At 31.2% G+C, this 18,422-nt stretch overlaps 1 protein-coding gene across 1 annotated transcript; it reads left to right on the forward strand.

Moving 5' to 3' along the window:
* The first annotated feature begins 4,851 nt into the window (after positions 1-4,851).
* On the forward strand, positions 4,852-7,130 carry LOC114167242 (Protein kinase superfamily protein). Its single transcript, XM_028052264.2, has one exon. The coding sequence runs from the start codon at positions 5,013-5,015 to the stop codon at positions 6,939-6,941; it is 1,929 nt and encodes a 642-aa protein (XP_027908065.2). The 5' UTR covers positions 4,852-5,012; the 3' UTR covers positions 6,942-7,130.
* Positions 7,131-18,422: the final 11,292 nt, after the last annotated feature.

Here is an 18,422-nt window from a genome sequence, read left to right on the forward strand (position 1 = left end):
TTATTTCTTTTTACTAAATTATTTTTCTGTATTATTTAAATAAAGATAATGTTATCATTTATGTAAAATCAGTCTTTAACATCGTTAGAAACCCGCATCATCTCCTTCTAACTCAAGGTTATAAATATAATGTCTTTGTTATATCCATATTAAAAATTTAAAGACCCACTTAGGTAAGAAAAGAAATATTAAACAGAAATTAAAATATACATCTCTGTCACAAATAGAAAGATTTTGCAGGAAAGAAACTATTTATCACATAAACAATATTAAACGTAGTAATAAATACTATCTCACAAATTACTGCGATTTAAGGTTATTGCATATTTATGTAAATACTGTTATTTTTCTAAACAGTTTTATTAAAATAATTTATTTTCCCCCTAATTATACTATTTTTAATAAGTTATATCAGAGTAAAGGTTGTAATTTAAGAAACAACAACGACAACCTTTTTTAGTAATATTATTTAGACTACTTTTTTTCAAAAAGAAAAAAAAAAATAGATAGATAAACAATATCATTTGATCAATATATAAAAGATAGTTGATTTGGTGTAAATATAAAATATTTTAATCTCACCATAACTAGCATTCCTTCAATAAATCACCTATCTTCCTCCAGCACTACAGCATACCATAAATCACTAAGTGACATATTAATTTGTTTTTTTTCAAAATATAAAGACACATAATTTTTTATTTTTTTCACCATGTATATATTCACTCACATTCTATTTTTTCTTATTTTTCCTATCACTGAGTGAATATTAAACATAATATTTTTTGTTGAAATAATTAGTAATATATATTAATTAAAGTTTAATACTTATACACTCCGTATAAAATCAATCAGAAATTTAAGATTTTTAAATTTTTATGAAATTAATCATATTTATTATATAACATGTAATTAGTTTATTACATAAAGTAATCCGAGATGATGTAAGTAATTTATTTTTGGATTTTTTTATTAAAATAAAATATTTTTAAATATTTTTCAAAATAGACAATTAAAAAAAATTACTATATGTATAAGTCGTATTAAAGAAACATAATTTTAAAAAAATTTATATGAAGATAAAATATTTTAGTTTAGAACACTTTAAACTAAAATCATATTATCCTGACACAATTTTATTAAAATTAAATAATTAAATTAAGATAGTATCACTTAAACATAATTTTAATTTAAATATAGGGTTAAATATGTTTTTGGTTCCTCAAGTTTCAGCGAAATTTGGAATTAGTCCCTAATCAAAACTTTTGATCAATTTAGTCCTTCATCTTTCAAAATGCGTGAATTTAGTCCTTTTAACCAAATTTTGTTAAGTTTATCTGCCGTTTCAAGCGCATTTCATGATAGTATTTAAGTTAACATTGAAGCAAAAATGTGTCAAACAGTGTAAATAATTTAAATACTATCATGAAATACGCTTGAAACGTCAGATAAACTTAACAAAATTTAGTTAAAAGGACTAAATTCACGCATTTTGAAAGATGAAGGACTAAATTGGTCAAAAGTTTTAATGAGGGACTAAATCCAAATTTCGCTGAAACTTGAGGGACCAAAAACATATTTAACCCTTAAATATATTAAAATAAAATTGTGTCACCTAAAATAATTTTAACTTTAAAAATATTCTAAACTAGTATCACTTTTGTGATAACCCTTTATTCCAACCTTCTCCCCCTCTTTTCTAGCACACTGAACACTTCACTCTCTGCTTCACCATCATCCCCTACACAGCCACCTTCAATCCTAACCAAATTTCTCCTTGCTCCTGAAACAGATTCTGGAGAAGGGACCACGACAAATCCTCTTGCTGCCTCCACTCTTAGCCTTCCTTCCTCCAGGTAAGTTCCCAATTTCGTTTTGAGGTCCAATTCCAGATTTCAAACTCGAAATCTTGTTCCTGTTTCAAGCTTAATCGAGTGTTCCTCACTCCTTTATGTCTGAATGATGAATTTGTTAGGTTGAACTATAGAATTCTGCCCCTCCTCTCTAAGTTGCTCTCACCCAAAGCATTCTCCATTAATTAGGTAAGGGAAGCTGACTTTTCGCCCAATTTTTGTATGAAATGTGTTCATGAGTGATTGAATTGCTTGAATATGTGTTTGATTCGTGTTTAAAACTGCCTATGTGTGAAATTGGGTGTTGGATGATTCTGAGCGAGCCTGCATGTGAAGAACAAATGGAATTTCCTGGTAGTTTCGCCCAGGCGAGCAGCACCTCTGTCATTGCGCGAAATCTCGCCTAGGCGAGCTGGAGTCGTCTGAGCGAGATAACTTCTCGTTTAGGCGAACCAGTTTAGCCTGAGCGAGAATTTGCTCAGAATTTTTATTTTGCCACTGTAAGAGGTCTTGCCCAGGCGAGAGCAGCTCGCCTAAGCGAGACAAACTCTTTAGCTTAGGTGAGACTCTCTAGCCTAAGCGAGATTCCCTGCAAAAATTAGCTCCTTCACTGTTTTTGACTAATTGATACTGTATTAATTGCATTAATCTGATAATGGCTAGTCTTGTATGTGATCCTTATGCATGATAGTCAGTGTGATGGAATTGAGTGTGAAATTGGTATGAATGAGAATATGTTGGAATTAGGATTTCAAGGGAAATTCTAAAGAAAATGGTTTTAGTAAATGTAAGGACATGAGGACTCATATTGGTGGCATCCTGACGCTTCTAATAACCATTAAGACTCATGTAGAGTATGATGGATTACGTCGGGGGGAGTAGCAGGAGGTCTTGGTCTATGGACCCGATCCGTCATAGACAAGATGGGGTTTACCTCGGGAGTGGTTGGGTGAATACCCCTTTTGCCTAAAGCTCTGCAGAGTTTAGGAACCTTCACGAGTGCAAGCCACCGAGAGCTCCAATGTCACTTACATAATCCGGATATCGGGTCTAGAATGGTGTGGGGTGTTATAGTTGTGATTAATTGGATGATTTTGATAATTGTGTGATTAATTCTACATTCTGCCTAACTATAAAAATTACATGATTTTTTCTTGGTCCAAGTTAGCTTACCCTTCTTGTATGTTGTGTGTTCCTTGTGTCTTCTATTTTTGCAATGATCGTCCTTATTTGAATGGCGTGAGCAGATATAGGTGCAAGTGAGGATACCCCACTCCTGGACAAGAGTTGAATGGGTTCCAAGACGTTCCTAGTAGTAGTAGTTGTCATCTGTTTTTCCTCAAAGATGCTAGGGTGTTTTGCATCCCTTTTGCTTAGTATAGGCCGTATGTATGGACATTATATGTATAGTTATTTTGAGGATAACTGTAACGTACTTTATATTGGGCTGTTCCTATCAACCGCTTTTGAATTATTAAAAATTTAATGTTTTGTTTAATAATATAACAACTATGAAAACGGGATGTTATAACTTTAACGACTTTTTTTTCATCATAATTGTACCACCTCCTAATTTATTTAAAAATTACCCATTTTGATAATTTTTTAAAACAATTAGCCTGTAAATAAACCTTTATTTTGTCTATGATTTTTAACAAAACACAGCATTTATTTTATTCTTAATCAATATCCTAGCGAATGAATAGGGGTGTGTGTGGAACATGGTTGGTGCATGAAGCACGTGACAAGAAGGCACGTTCGCTTCGCCCACGCGCACTTCCTGTGCTCGTGTTTACACTCCAAACAAGATTTACTCGCTTTTCAACGGGATTTTCTCGTTGACCTTTCTTCTGTCATCAAACCCAACACAAGTTCCAGTAACATCATCATTCAACGTTACTTTTTCTTTATTCTTTTTACCACCACAAATATTTACGAAATTATTTTAATATTTATTTATCAATTTCTCAAATCCTATATTCCAAAAAATACACTCCTGTCCAAAGTAAACCAAAAAAAAAAAATGCAAAAAACATTGAAATTAAGAAAAATACATTCGAATAATCCAAAAAGAGTTGGAACGTATGTCATCTCATTATTCGAAAAATGTAGTAAAAGTTGTAGTTTTTTAAAAATATATTTAAATTTATTATATGAAGTTCAATGTAGTTACTATCTTTCCCAATAATATTTTTTAGTGGTAAAATTGATTGGTGATTTGTTTTTCTCTAGAATATAACGTGAATAATTTAAAACATTTAGTAGAAAAATGAAGATATTAACAGTAGATAGTTTGGTCTCTTAATTAAGCATTAATATCAAGTTCTATGGCTTTGCCTTCTTCTTTAATATCTTTAATTATGACACTAACACACCAACTAAGCATATTAAAATAACATATTTTTCGTACAATTTTAAAAAAAAACTAACTTAATCAAGAGGGAAGGATAAGTAATTTAAAAGGACAAAAACACATCCATTTTAAGCTAAATTATTTTAAAATTAATAAGTAATTATTTCTTTTAATTTTTTTTACAGTTTATTGAATAATGTAACATGTTGGACAGATAATTAATTAAATGTCCAACCTAAAAGTTTGTACATTTTAAAAAAAAAACATCTATTGTATATGAAAAAAGATTTATTAAGACAGATAAACATTTGAAACAAATTAATGATTTGGTTGATTGAATCAAAGCAATGTTTGTTTAGATTTTTACCAATTTTGGGTAAAATATGTTTACAGCATTTGTAAGAGACAGGTCCACAAGCACAGTGGCACACTGCAACTCCCTCCAAACACAGCACTTATGAAAGGTTTGAACTTTTTTTCTCCAACTTTCTTCAATTGTTTAACTATCACCCTCACTCATCTTCTAATACTTTATTAATATTAGGAAAAAGGAAAAGAAAAGGGGAATCTCAAGATAATTTTATTTTTTAATATTATTCTTCAAAAGCAACACTTTATTTATTTATTTATTTTATTTATCTATCACAATATTGGTTGGCCAAGGAAACAAAACAAGTCACTCCTCACTCCTACTTCTTCTTCTCAACACAAGAAAAAAATTTCTATTCACTTTCTCTTTCTCTTTTCTCATGAATGGTTAACATCAAAATTAACATTTTCATTTCGCTCTCTTCGTTGTTACAGCCATGCCATCGCGTCCGCCGCCACCCTCGCCTCACACGGCGGTTGCCGCCGTCTCGCACCGTCGAGAGATGATTCTCTGCGGGGTAATCGGCGGCGCGCTCTTCTTAACGGCGCTTATCGTCTCTGTCACGGTCTTTCTCTACCGGAAACTTTCTTACAACCGAACGGCGCCGTTTGAGCACAACCAGCGACGTTTCTCTTACTCCGTTCTACGCCGCGCGACGAACTCGTTCTCGCCGTCGACGAAGCTCGGGCACGGCGGGTTCGGTTCGGTTCACAAAGCGACTCTGCCTTCCGGCCAGACTGTGGCGTTGAAGGTGATGGACTCGCCCGGGTCAATCCAGGGGGAGAGAGAGTTCCACAACGAGTTGACGCTGTGTTCGAATCTGAAGTCGCCGTTTGTTATTTCGTTGCTCGGTTTTTCGTCGGACCGGCGCGGTCGGAAGCTGGTTCTGGTTTACGAGCTGATGCCGAACCGGAGTTTGCAGGACGCGCTGCTGGACCGGCGGTGTCCGGAGCTGATGTGTTGGGGGAAGAGGTTTGACATCGCCGTTTCGGTGGCGATGGGGTTGGAGTATTTGCACCACGCGTGTGAGCCTCCGGTGATTCATGGGGATATAAAGCCGAGTAATGTGTTGCTGGATGAGGATTTTGGAGCGAAGATTGGGGATTTTGGGCTTGCTAGGGTTAAGGCGGTGGAGGATCTGGGAATGGTGGAGGAGAAGAAGGAAGGGGTTGTGGAGATTGGGGTTGAGGAGTTTGGGGTGATGGAGGAGGGGGAGAGTGTGAGTGTGGTGGATGTTGACCGGTCGCCGGAGAGTTGTCCGGTGAGGGTTGTCGATTACTCGGACGCGTCGCCGGTGGGAGGTGATAAGTTGAGTGTGGTGTCGGATGGGTGCTTTGAGAGTGTTGATAGTGAGAACGTGAATTTGAATAAGAAGAAAGGTGGTGGTGGTTCCGGGAGGGATTGGTGGTGGAGGCAGGAGAGCGGGGGAGGGGGGGAATCGGGGAGGGTGAAGGATTATGTGATGGAGTGGATCGGGAGTGAGATTAAGAAAGAGAGGCCCAAGAGTGAATGGATTGATTCGTGTTCATCTTCTTCTCCTAAGGTGGAGAATGAGAATAGGAATGTTAATGGGAATGAGAAGAGTAAGAAGAAGGAGAGGAAGAGGTTGGATTGGTGGGCCTCTCTTGATGAGGAGAAGGTTAAGAGTAAGGTGAAGAAGAATCGGAAGCCGAGGGAGTGGTGGAAGGAGGAGTTTTGTGAGGAGTTGTCTAAGAAGAGTAAGAAGAAGAAGAGGGGTTTGGAGTGGTGGCAGAGGGAGGAGGAAGGGGTGGAGCAGAAGAAGAAGAGGAAGAGCAAGGGGAGTAGAGGAAGTATTGATTGGTGGTTGGATGGGTTGAGTGGGGAGATAAGGAACAATGGGAGGAGGAACAGCCAGGATTGGGGGACTAGTGGGGATGTGCCAAAGAGTGGTGGGATCAGTAGCACCCCTAGTATGAGGGGGACTGTGTGTTACATTGCTCCTGAGTATGGTGGAGGAGGGCAATTGTCTGAAAAGTGTGATGTGTACAGTTTTGGGGTTCTGCTTTTGGTTCTGGTGGCGGGGAGGCGGCCGCTGCAGGTGACGGCATCGCCGATTTCTGAGTTTGAGAGGGCGAATTTGATTTCCTGGGCCAGGCAGCTTGCTCACAATGGGAGGCTCTTAGATCTTGTTGACACTTCTATTCATTCATTGGATAAGGAGCAGGCGCTGCTCTGCATCACCATAGCCTTGTTGTGTTTGCAGAGGTGCCCGGGGAAGAGGCCTTCCATGAAGGAGGTTGTGGGAATGCTCAATGGGGAAGCTGATCCACCACATTTACCGTTCGAATTCTCACCATCACCGCCGTCAAATTTCCTGTTCAAGGGGCGGAAGAAGGCTCGGTGAGTGTGTGTTTATCTGTGAATGAGTGGGTCTGTGGTGGTGGTTGTTCTTGTCATGATCATTAACTTGTAAGAGTGTATTGTATGGTTTTAGTTTTAGGTAAACTCTAATTGATTTTCTTGATCACCATTGTAGAGACTAATGCAGAAATGAAAGGGAGAAAATAGCGAGTTACAAGCTTTGTTGCATAAATCCATTTCTTCCCTTTCTGTTTTTAGTTTTGTTCTGGTTCTAGCTTTTTAATCTGAAAGAACTTTTTGGGTGCATGATTCTGGCACGAATACGTGTCTTTGCCTATACAAAGTTGGTGAATTTCAGGAAATTTGGGGTCTCTTAAAGTTGAGGGAACATTTCTTTTACTTTTGAAGCCATTTAGCTTCGCCCTTTTTAGAGAATATATTTGTCTAGTGCCTTCTGACTGTAACTGTGTAACATTTTCAATTTTCATGACCTTAGTGCCTTTAAAGGACCCAAGGAAGATTTATTTATCTTTTTGGTTGTTCGAACTTTATAAAGTTGAATGCACATTTTGCCATTGTTGGTAGTATCGGTTTCAGTTGCAGAGCGAACACATCCTGGCCCCATTCGCGTCTTTTACAAGTAATCATGATGTTACTTTGAGCTAAGTGGAGGCTCCACCGTCCCTGGAAATGAAAGAAGAATAATATCATTTTATCATCACTGCTTGGACCTACGGCTGGCCTTTCACTCACAAGCTTTAATCCCTTTGGAAGATTTTTATTGAAAAGGACGTGACAAAAATTTTCATATTAGAAGCAAATAAATGCATTTAATTTTTTGTTATTGTTAATATTCCATAGCAATTTCTTCTTCCCCAGTTCCCTAATGCTACAGTAGAGATCAAATTTATCTAAAGTTTCGGTAAAGTTTGCACCTGCTAATTCTATTTCTGAATGGACTGTTCTCACTCTCTTTTCTGGGACGACCAGGGATTTTAAAGATTCAGATACCTGAAATTGCTGCACAAATTGGATAGCACAGTTTTCATATGGTAAATAGTTATTGTACAATAAATTATCAGTCATATTGCATAACATATGGAAAATGGTTTAAATTTAGTGTAGTTAATTGAAGAATTAATGAGAACAAATTTAGGAAGGTATAACTACCCATTTATTCTTATAAATGTAAAAGTTCTACTTTTTAGTTTTTCTATACTTAAAACTTCTTATCAATATCATTTATCTGTTTACATTTTTTTTACATGTTAGTTTTAATATTTTATAGTCTTTATTGTCTAAAGTCAAAGGAACTAAATAAGAAAATAGTGTGGATAAAGACTAAAGTAAGTTATTTGTAAGTGTAATGATAAAAGGCAACTTTTGTTCAATCATGGTGACCAAACCAGAAATTTTACCATTTAGGACTGATGATGTGAAATCCTTCCAGAAAAGGAACTGGAATGGTGTTTTAAATTGGACTGGTTTTTCTTTTCACTACAATTGGCATGCAGAGAATTTGGAATTTTTGTGATTACTGCAAAATGCATCTTCTTTTTGCTTCTTGATAATAAACTTTCAAGAGTTGAAAAATAATCAACCTCATCTAACATTTCACAAGAACATCATCATCCATTCCTAAGTTATGGTTACTTGTGGATCAAATATGTTGTAGCAATGAGTGTAATGATATTGGTATTGACATGAGAAGCTGAACTGCAAATTTTGTACTTTGGTTCAACAAAAGCATGTGGTGAAGAGGGAAAATGGTGGGAAGATGACAGAAAAAGAGGTACTATGTTCTGACTTTTGGATTTATATCTTTGGATTCCCACTTGAGGAGCCTAACTTGCATTGCTTCTAAAGCTTCACTTCTGCCATGTTAAGAGCCATTAAGCCAATGAGAAGCTGAAGCAGAAGCAGTGACAGAACATTTGTAATCATAGTAAAGTAGGCGTGACTAACAGAGCCTCCAGGGATAACAAAAAAAATAATAATTTAATAAAAATTAGTAATCTAGCCTCTATAATGTATGTGATAAATGCAATTTTAATATAATTGGAATTTATAAATTATAATAAATAATGTTTTCTAAACATATATACTATATAGTGAATAAAATTACAGGAAGTAAATATTTTTTGATATTTATGAAATATGCTTTGCATTTCTAATTTTTAACTATTGTTAAAAAAAGAGACTAAATGCAGAAAAAAAATGAAATTAAGAACAAAACATGAAAGAAAAGTGGGTTTAGATGATTGAAAGATATTTTGTTTTTGGAATAGTTTGTTAATTAAATTGTTTTAAATACAATTTTTGTTTTCTGATATTAAAGGAAGAACAATTGAAGATAATTACACGTACTAAATTGTTTTCTATGGCATCTAACGGTATGTGTTTCAAATGGACCAGTCGTTAATTATATGTTAAAAAAATCCATATTTGCAGGAATTTATGGAAAAAGTCAGTAATGGATAAGAAATGGATACTCATGGGTAACGGGTACGGATATTTTGAGTATCTGTATGTTAACGGGATAAGTATGGTATCATAGTATTCGTACACGTGGATATTACCCGCTATACTCTAATTTAAATAAAAAAATAAAAAAACATGATTAAAATATTAACATATTAATTTTGAATGGGTTATTTTTTTATCAATTAGTTTTAAAAAAAAATCATTTTTTTGTATAGTCATTCAACACTGTTTAAAGGAGTTATTTGGACTTTGTTTAAAATTTATGAATGTTATGTATTGTATTTTATTTGAATTTGTGATTAAAATATGTTGTTAAATATTTATTTTTTATTTTTTGTAAATACCCGCGGATATCCGTGGATATTAAAAAATTTTGCGGATACCCGCATAACGAACACTCGATGGATATGAGTATGGATACGAGATATATATTTATCCAGCGGCTAACTACTACCCATATCATACTCGCTCCGTTGATATTCCTATTAATTACATTGTGGTTTACCTTATTTTTTTTAAATAAAAAATATATTTATAAAACCGAATTTTAAAAGGTGATGTGTTGTTTTTAAAATGTTACTTTAGATTTATAAAAAAAATTATAAATTATTTTAACAATTTATTATTTTCCTTTCAAGTCTTTGCCAACCTTTTTCAAATCGATATTATTAATTTTTAAAATTTTATGTTTTCAATGTTTAAATTTTTTATTTCTTAATTGTCATTATTGATTGTTTAATTGTTTTAGTATTCATATTAAATTTATAACTTATATGTTTACGATGCTTAATTTAGCTTTTTGGAACTGACATATGAATGCAAATTGGTGTTTGATTTGATTTGCTTTCTAGGTGATAATTTTCCTAGTCTTTTTCTTTACAGGTTAAGTGTTCTTTTTCTTGTCTTAATTTACTATTTAATTGGCTTTCACAATATACTTTCTAATAAACATTTATCTAGAAATGGAAAATAAAAAAAGTTGGTTAATTAAAGTATAATGAGCTCTTAATAAATTTATTTTGGAAGAAGTAACCTCATGCTGTAGTCCTTAAATTTGGACACTAAGTTAAAATTTGATATAAAAATTTGTTTTTCTATCAAATTTTGATATATTTTAGATATAAAATTTAAAAATTAATTAATGTAATTTTTTTTAACGAATATATTAAATTTTGTTGTGTTAAACAATAGAAATAATTTTAAAATACTGTTTGATGTGTTAAAATTTTTTTATCACAGTTGAATTAAAAAGATTATATTTATTTATTTTTAAAATTTGTAGACTAAATTATATCAAATTTGGAAACATAGGAAATTCTAATTTTATGTTAAAGTTTAAAAACTTATTTACACTTTTTTTTTATGAAAATTTACATCAATAAAATAAAATGTTGCACAATGAAGGTCATGTAAGTGAAAATGAAATTAACAATTCAAGTTAGTCCAGTGATGTGTCAAATGCATATAATACGACAAAGAACAATTTATTCCTTCTTTGGATTTTTATTTTCTCAGAAATCGGGTAATCTTGACAATGAAGCAATGGAAATTTTAACAAAAGAAAGTTCGCTAGAGAAGCGGATCTTAGTTTTTTTATAAAATAACTTTTTTGTCCTAATTTTTGTCAAATCTATCTTAATTTTGTTTTTGTGTTTAAATAGGTTCTAATTTTTTTCAAGTCATTTTTTTCTAATACAGTTTAAATCATTAACAATCATGAACAATATCTGCCACATACTACTTTGTGGTTTTTTTTTTTTTTTAAATTTTAAAATTAATTTTTATTTTTTAAATGTCCACGTGTCAATCCAACAGTGTGTCACTCGTCAGAATTAATGTTTTATATTCAATTTGGTGCCTATATTTGCTATTTTTATTCAATTTAGTCCAAATTTTGGTTAAAATTGTCCATTTGTCCTGGTTAAAGATGAGATCAAATTTAATTTTTGTATAAAAATTCTAATGATGTGAATTTTTAATATATTATATAAAAATATTTATTTAAAAATGTGAATTTTAATATAAAAGTTAAATTTGGTTTTAATTTGGAAAGGGAAAAAATTGGTTCATGTTAACAAAAATTAGGATTAAATTGAACAAAAATCACGAATATAGGATCAAACATACTGATAGATTATACATTGCTAAAAAAAGTGATTTTACGTTTAATGCAAAACTATAAATTTATTTTAATTTTAAATTTTGATATATTTTTATTTCTAAATAATAAAAATTGATGGATATAATTCTTTTAACACAACGACTCCTCTTATATATTAAATGGTGTTTTAAGTTGTCATATTAGTTAGAATGTGTACAATATATAAATAATTCAAATGTCAGATTAAAATAACATTTCACAAAAAAAATAATAATAACGTACTTAAATTATGAGGACTATCTTTATCATTTTTTAAATTTAAGGTAAAAAATGTATCAAAAATTTGAGAAATATACAAATTTTAATTTTACTTCAAAGTATAGAAACTAAAAACTTAATTTTATATTAGTTTGAAAATCATGTGACATTATCATTGTTGTAAATATAAAGATATAATGAATTATATAGTTCTTTAGATGAAAAATTTCAAAAAGATGATATTTAAAAAAATATATCACATTCTATTTTCGTAATAAGTTACAACTATAATATAGAATATGACATTTTATATTATTCAAAATCACAAATAAGAAATAGTGTTAGAGTTTACTGAAAGAAATATAATACTTTTTAAAGATGTGTTGATATAAAAAGATGAATTACTTTTTTTAAGTTACATAATTTTTTTTTATATAATACATATTTAAATTTTAAAATGCCAAAACTACCTTTATTTATTGTACATCTATAGGTTCACAAAATTCCAAGAAACACCACATGTAAAAAATAGAAAACACATTTTAATGTCTAAATATTCCGATAATGTATATATAAACCTTCGACACATATTTGTCATAACATAACTTATCCAAAAAAAAAAAAAAGAATTATACAAATATTTTGATTTAAATATAACTCTTATCGGTTTCTTTAATATATTTAGAAAATATTTAATTAACTATTTATTTAATTTGGCTTAGATTTATTATAACTGATAGAAATTTCACATCAGTGAATAGAATTATAATATATAAATAGTAGTAATATTTATCTTAGAAATTGGTTTTATTCAAATGACTTAAACTTAAACTTAAACTTACATCATTAATATAATATCAAAATTTATCTTAATGCACCAAATATATATATTTTCCCTGAACAAATAACCTTTTAAAAAAAACAAAACTCAATTGAGTGGTGATAAATATTTAATTTTTCTCCTTTTGTGATGATGTGTGAACACAACAAAAAAATGTAAAATGAGTTGGTGGAGTTGATGTTTTGTGCTAAAACCTAAAAAAATGTTTTGTGTGAAATGAATGATGAGTTAGATTTTGGAGTATGGTTGTTGTGTGAAATAAATGAGGTGAGAGTGGTCCATGTAGTTGCAGGTGAGGTGGTAGAATTTATAACTTATTATTTAGTTGTTGCACTCCACAATCATTAATGCAGTGCCCTTTCAAATCTGTCGTACCCTTAGGGGTAACAATGAACTTTGGATCCGGTTAGCAGATTCATTTTTGTACTCTCTATATTGTTTTAAACGTTTACTATTTTAAACACAGCCTCATCTTATTTTTATTAAATTAAAAATAATATTATTTTATTAAAATACTAGTTTTAAACTCTATGTCTATTTTTTATGTTATTAAATGATATTAAAAAAAATCTTAGAAGTTGAGAAAATAAATAATAAATATTTTAAAGTTTATAATTAAATTTTAAATAAAATCAACATGAAAAATGATTTATAGGTTTAGAAAGTCAATATGTATATAAAAATGTAATAAAGAGTATATTTTATAAGCATACAAAGGATTGAGCATGTGTACAAATATAGAGTAGATTCTCTAAAAATACAAATAAGAGATTATACAAAAATAAATAGAGTAGACTTTCTAAAATTACAAATAAGTGGATTGATATACTCGTCTAATGTGTGTTTACTAAATTCGTTTAATAAGTGCATCGACAAATTCATTTAATATGTATTGCTAGATTCATCTAATCATTATATGGATATATTTGTCTGATGTGTATTGTTAGAATCATCTAACCATTATATGGACAAACTTATTTAATGTATATTGTAAGACTCGTCTAATCAAATAATGGATAAAGTTGTCTAGTATGTATTAATAAACTCATCTAATATATGTGTGAACATCTATTATATATTGTTAGACTCATTTAATGTTTTTTGTTATACTCATCTAATTAGTGTATGTATAAACTCCTCTAATATTTTTTGCTATACAAATCTAATTAGTATATGAACAAACGTGTCTAACATATATTGCTAAATTCATTTATCAGTAAATGGACACACTCGTTTAATGTGTATTAATAGATTCATCTAATATATGTTTGAACAAATATCTCTAATGTATATTGCTATAAACTCACCTAAGTGATCATTGTAAAGGAAAAGAAACACAAAAAGACAAGACACAAATGAAAGGTAAGCTAATATATATAAGAATTAATCATATAGAATTATAAAATCAATTAATCACACAGGATCAATCTTGAATCATTAACATTCTAACTTATACAAGAACTCCAAAACAAGGACTCAATTATCCAGATACATCTCTTTGATATAAGGTACACTTATTAATTTGTAATAAATTAATTTTAAATTATTAAAAAATTATTACTAATCAAGCTTCGATACAATTGTCACATGATAGATGATTATATTTTATTATATCTTTCTCATGATTTTAATTAAATCCTATTTATTTGTAAAAACTAATTGAAACTTACTTGAAAATTTGAATCCCTAAAGTCAATCATAATCTATTTCTAAATCTAAAGTAACTAAATAGTAAAATTAGTGGTGAAGAAGCAATTGTATTAAACTTTTAAGGTTGTTGTTATATGCTGAATTCATCTTTTTATTCATATACATTATAAAAAAAAGGTGATGTGAACAAAATGCCGATATAAGCAAAATTGATATGTTATTATTTCTTCTATAAAAGACTTTTTGGATGTCTATTTAAAAGAAACTATCTGTATTGTGAAAAATAAAATAAAACATGTCTTCTAACCTAAATAGAAGAATAGAAGAATGAATGAGCCCAAATAGCCACCTGAATAGAAGAATGGAAGAATGAATGAGCCCAAATAGCCATCAATGAGACGCTTAGAAATGGAAGTTATGTGCGTCGGCGAAGTCACAACAAAAATAAAAAAATTAAAATTATTGTTAATATTATCATTATTAATATTAGTTATTAATATTATTACTATTGCAACTATTAATATTAATATTATAATTAATATCGATATTAGTGTTAGTAACAGTAATGCTATTTGTATTACAGTATTACATTTTGAATTAATATTAATGTTTGTATTAATACCATTAATACGAGTAATTGATAAAGATTATTTCTCGATCCCACATAAAAAGAGTGTGAGCATGAACTATTGTAATTCAAATTATCTATGACAAAATTAAAGACTAATAACTTGGATTAACAAATATCCTTGAAGCTCATATTTTCCATGAAACTTGGAACTCAAAAGTATAAAGATTGCTTGGAGCATATTTATAAAATAGTTTTAGGCAATTTAAAGTATTTACAATTTTTTTTTTAGTTTTTTGGTAATCTCGTTGAACCAATTGCATCGTTGAACGAGACTATGTTTTTGAGTTGTCACATATTGTAACTTTGCAAAGAGTTTGTGTTGGGGAGGAGTTCTTACAACTAATTTTTACGTCACGAGTTCGTCATCTTTGGACCTTTTAGTGAGACATCTAGACTATATATACTTGCCTCAAAGACAGATGTAAACACTATTATTTGTCAATATATAAATTTTGAATTCATCAAAAAAAAAAAATTCTCTTAATTCTTGTCATAAAACATGACTTCTTATTAAATATTAAAATCTTTTTAACAAATTTTTATTGACTCATTAATATACATTGTGACATCTTCATCTATTTCTTTATTTTACGTTTTTTTTTTTATGATTTTCGTTGTTTATGTTAGTAGAGAAACCAAATTAATTAACGAAGAATATATAATAAGAATATTTGATATAATTAAATTGTTTTGATTTTGAGATATAATCAAATCTTTATTATTCAATAATTTTAATATATATATATATATATATATATATATATATATATATATATATATATATATATATATATATTCTTATTATTAACATACAATTTCTATATCATTATATATATTTAATGTACATTAATCTATAATATATAAATTTTATGTAAATTAATCATAAAATATATAAAATTATACATTAATTATTTCTATGATATATAAAATTTTATAATTAATATGCAAATATTATTTATACATACTTTTATATTAATTGTATCATCAATATTCTTACGATTCTTATATACATTTTTTAAAACTATTTGTATATTATATACATATATCAATTAAAAAAAGTAATAATAAAATCAAAATGATGATAATTAGTAAAATGATAAATAAAAATAATAAAAATAATATTTAATTAAAAAAGTAGTGATTGTTTTATTTTAAAAGTAATTATTTGAAATAGGATTATTTGGGTAGAAATGTGCCCTAAGAAAGCAAAACAAATGGGGTGTTACGTTTTTTATATAGAGTAGTTGAGCCCAAAGTGATTTATGGGGAGTAAGCTTCTTGTATTTCTATTGTGCATTATCAGTCTGTTTTCGAAATGTGTGGTCTAGTTATTTCAAAATAGTAGTTAGATTTTTTTTTCTACTTTATACAATGTCTCCTAGAATCGCACCTCGAACCCAAACTATTGAGGGGATGAATGGAATTATACAAGCCGCAGAGATGATGGCCACTACAATCTAGCAGTAAAGTGTTATGATGGTTGAGAGCCATCGAGTTTCATTGTAATAGTGGGAAGTTGCTAGAGCAGTTATTGGAATAATGACCACCCTTATGAACAACTTGCCCAAGGCGAGTTTATGAGACATAATCCCTACAAATTTATTAGGAACATTGTTAGCATTAGACACTAGAAACCCAATTAGATGAGTCTGAGATTCAATAGGTTTTGATGATAACAAAACGTATGATGAAATAGACAGAGATAAGTATATATACATGTTCAAGATAAGCTTAGAATGATTATACCAATATCTTACATAAAACTTTAGATATAAAAGGGGCCAGTCAAGTAGCATACTTCATTAGAGACATGAACATGACCATTTGACAATCCAGGAATGTGTGCAATAACTACTAGTGAATGTGAATGTATATATTTCATATGTTTTGTTCAACTAATGTGTGTTCAATGAGATTAAGCCAAACACAACGCAACAAAGAATAGGTTAATGCTTAAAGAAAGAAGAAAGCACTAGTTAGACGAGTTGAAGGTTGGATCAGATGACCAAGCCACATGAATTGGGTAAAGTTGGACGTGTCAGACAACTCAAGACAACAAGTCAAATTACAAGGACCAGACGACTCAAATAGTGCAAGAGAAAAATATAGTATCAAACGAATATGTTAACCAGACGACTCAACCTAAAGTAGCAAAGCACTAGACTTCTACAAGGAGTGGAGAAGTCAAAGAAAACAAGCAGATCAACAAAGAAAAGAAGCACTAGACAAGTCAAAAGCACTCAAACAAGTCAACATAATGTCATCTCTTCGATACTCGGCCTATCCTGCCTTAATGATCCTTCACCTTCTCTTTTGATAAAGTGTTTAAGGTGCCTTCCTCTAAACAACTCTTTTACTTTGTCTCTAAGAGCTTAACACTCGTTAGTAGTATGGCCGTTATTGTGATGATATCGACAATACATGTTCATGTTGGCGTTTGGTGGGCTCTGGAATTTCCTCAAGGGCGGGATGAGGTCAACTTATAGGGCCTCTTCCAAGATATATGACCAGGGTCGTTAAGAGGAGCATAGTTGGTGTATTGGACAAGTTTACGCTCCTACGACCGTGTGAGACCTCGAACAATGCCTCTGGGTTTGTTGCGGTACCTTCTCAACTTCTATTTTTCCACTACGTTGATATCAACTTTAGCGTTGGCCTTATACTTTCTCATATCTTCTACCCTTATGAACTTAGCGGCCCCTGTCTTAGCACGTTCATGTTGGCAGGAGGGTTCATGCATACTTCATCAGCAAACAACCCTACCTGCAAGTTGTTAATCATATAATGTAGAATACTATTAGAGTTTAGGTCCTTTACTTTGAGGGCGACAGTTCTAAAGCGGACAATGTAGACCGTTAGGGATTCTCCCTCTTCTTGCCTTTTGTTGAGCAGGGAAAGTGAGGTAACATCATGCAAGCAACTTGTCTTGAAGTAGGTGGTGAAGGACGACATCAACGCATCAAAATAGTCTATGAAGAAGGGAGACAGGTTGGCAAACAAGTCTAGGGCTGGTCCTCGTAGGGTCGAGGAGAAGGCTTTACACAAGACGACATTTGGTTGAGTTCAGGCTGATTTGGTTGGTGTACATAGACAAATACTCGTTTGCGTTAGTAGTGCCATCATAGCACATTTTCAGTGCCTTCCATTGCTTGGTAAGGGTAGTCTTTGTTATTCCTTCAGTGAAAGGGTGGTGACGACTGTTCCGAGTGGCAGAGTTATTGCTCTTCCTTAGTTTAATGGATAATGGCTCGTGGTCTTGCGTGCCCAGATTCGTCAAATCCTTTTCCGTTGGTGGCCTTAACTCTTCTCTTTAGCCTAACATTCTCTTCTCTCAGGGCCTCCATCTCTTCATCATTTCATTTCCTATAACTGGCAAATTCCTGTTGCAATTTTGCCGGGGCTTCCAGCATAGTGGGTCAAGTTAGTGAAGGGGTTGATTCCCCTTACTTCCACAACTCTACTTCTAGTAAACACCATGTTCCAAATACTTTAACTTCTTTCTTGCTCTTTACAGAATATTTGTCGTCCTCAAGGTGGGTGCCAATTGTTCGTACGACGA

This window comes from Vigna unguiculata, chromosome 10 (genome assembly GCF_037176805.1).
Source record: "Vigna unguiculata cultivar grain cowpea cultivar isolate G323 ecotype 2 chromosome 10, ASM3717680v1, whole genome shotgun sequence".
NCBI classification, from domain to species: Eukaryota; Viridiplantae; Streptophyta; class Magnoliopsida; order Fabales; family Fabaceae; genus Vigna; species Vigna unguiculata.

Coding starts and splice junctions, on each gene's coding strand:
- LOC114167242 (XM_028052264.2), top strand. CDS start 5,013: ATGCCATCGCGTCCGCCGCCACCCTCGCCTCACACGGCGGTTGCCGCC.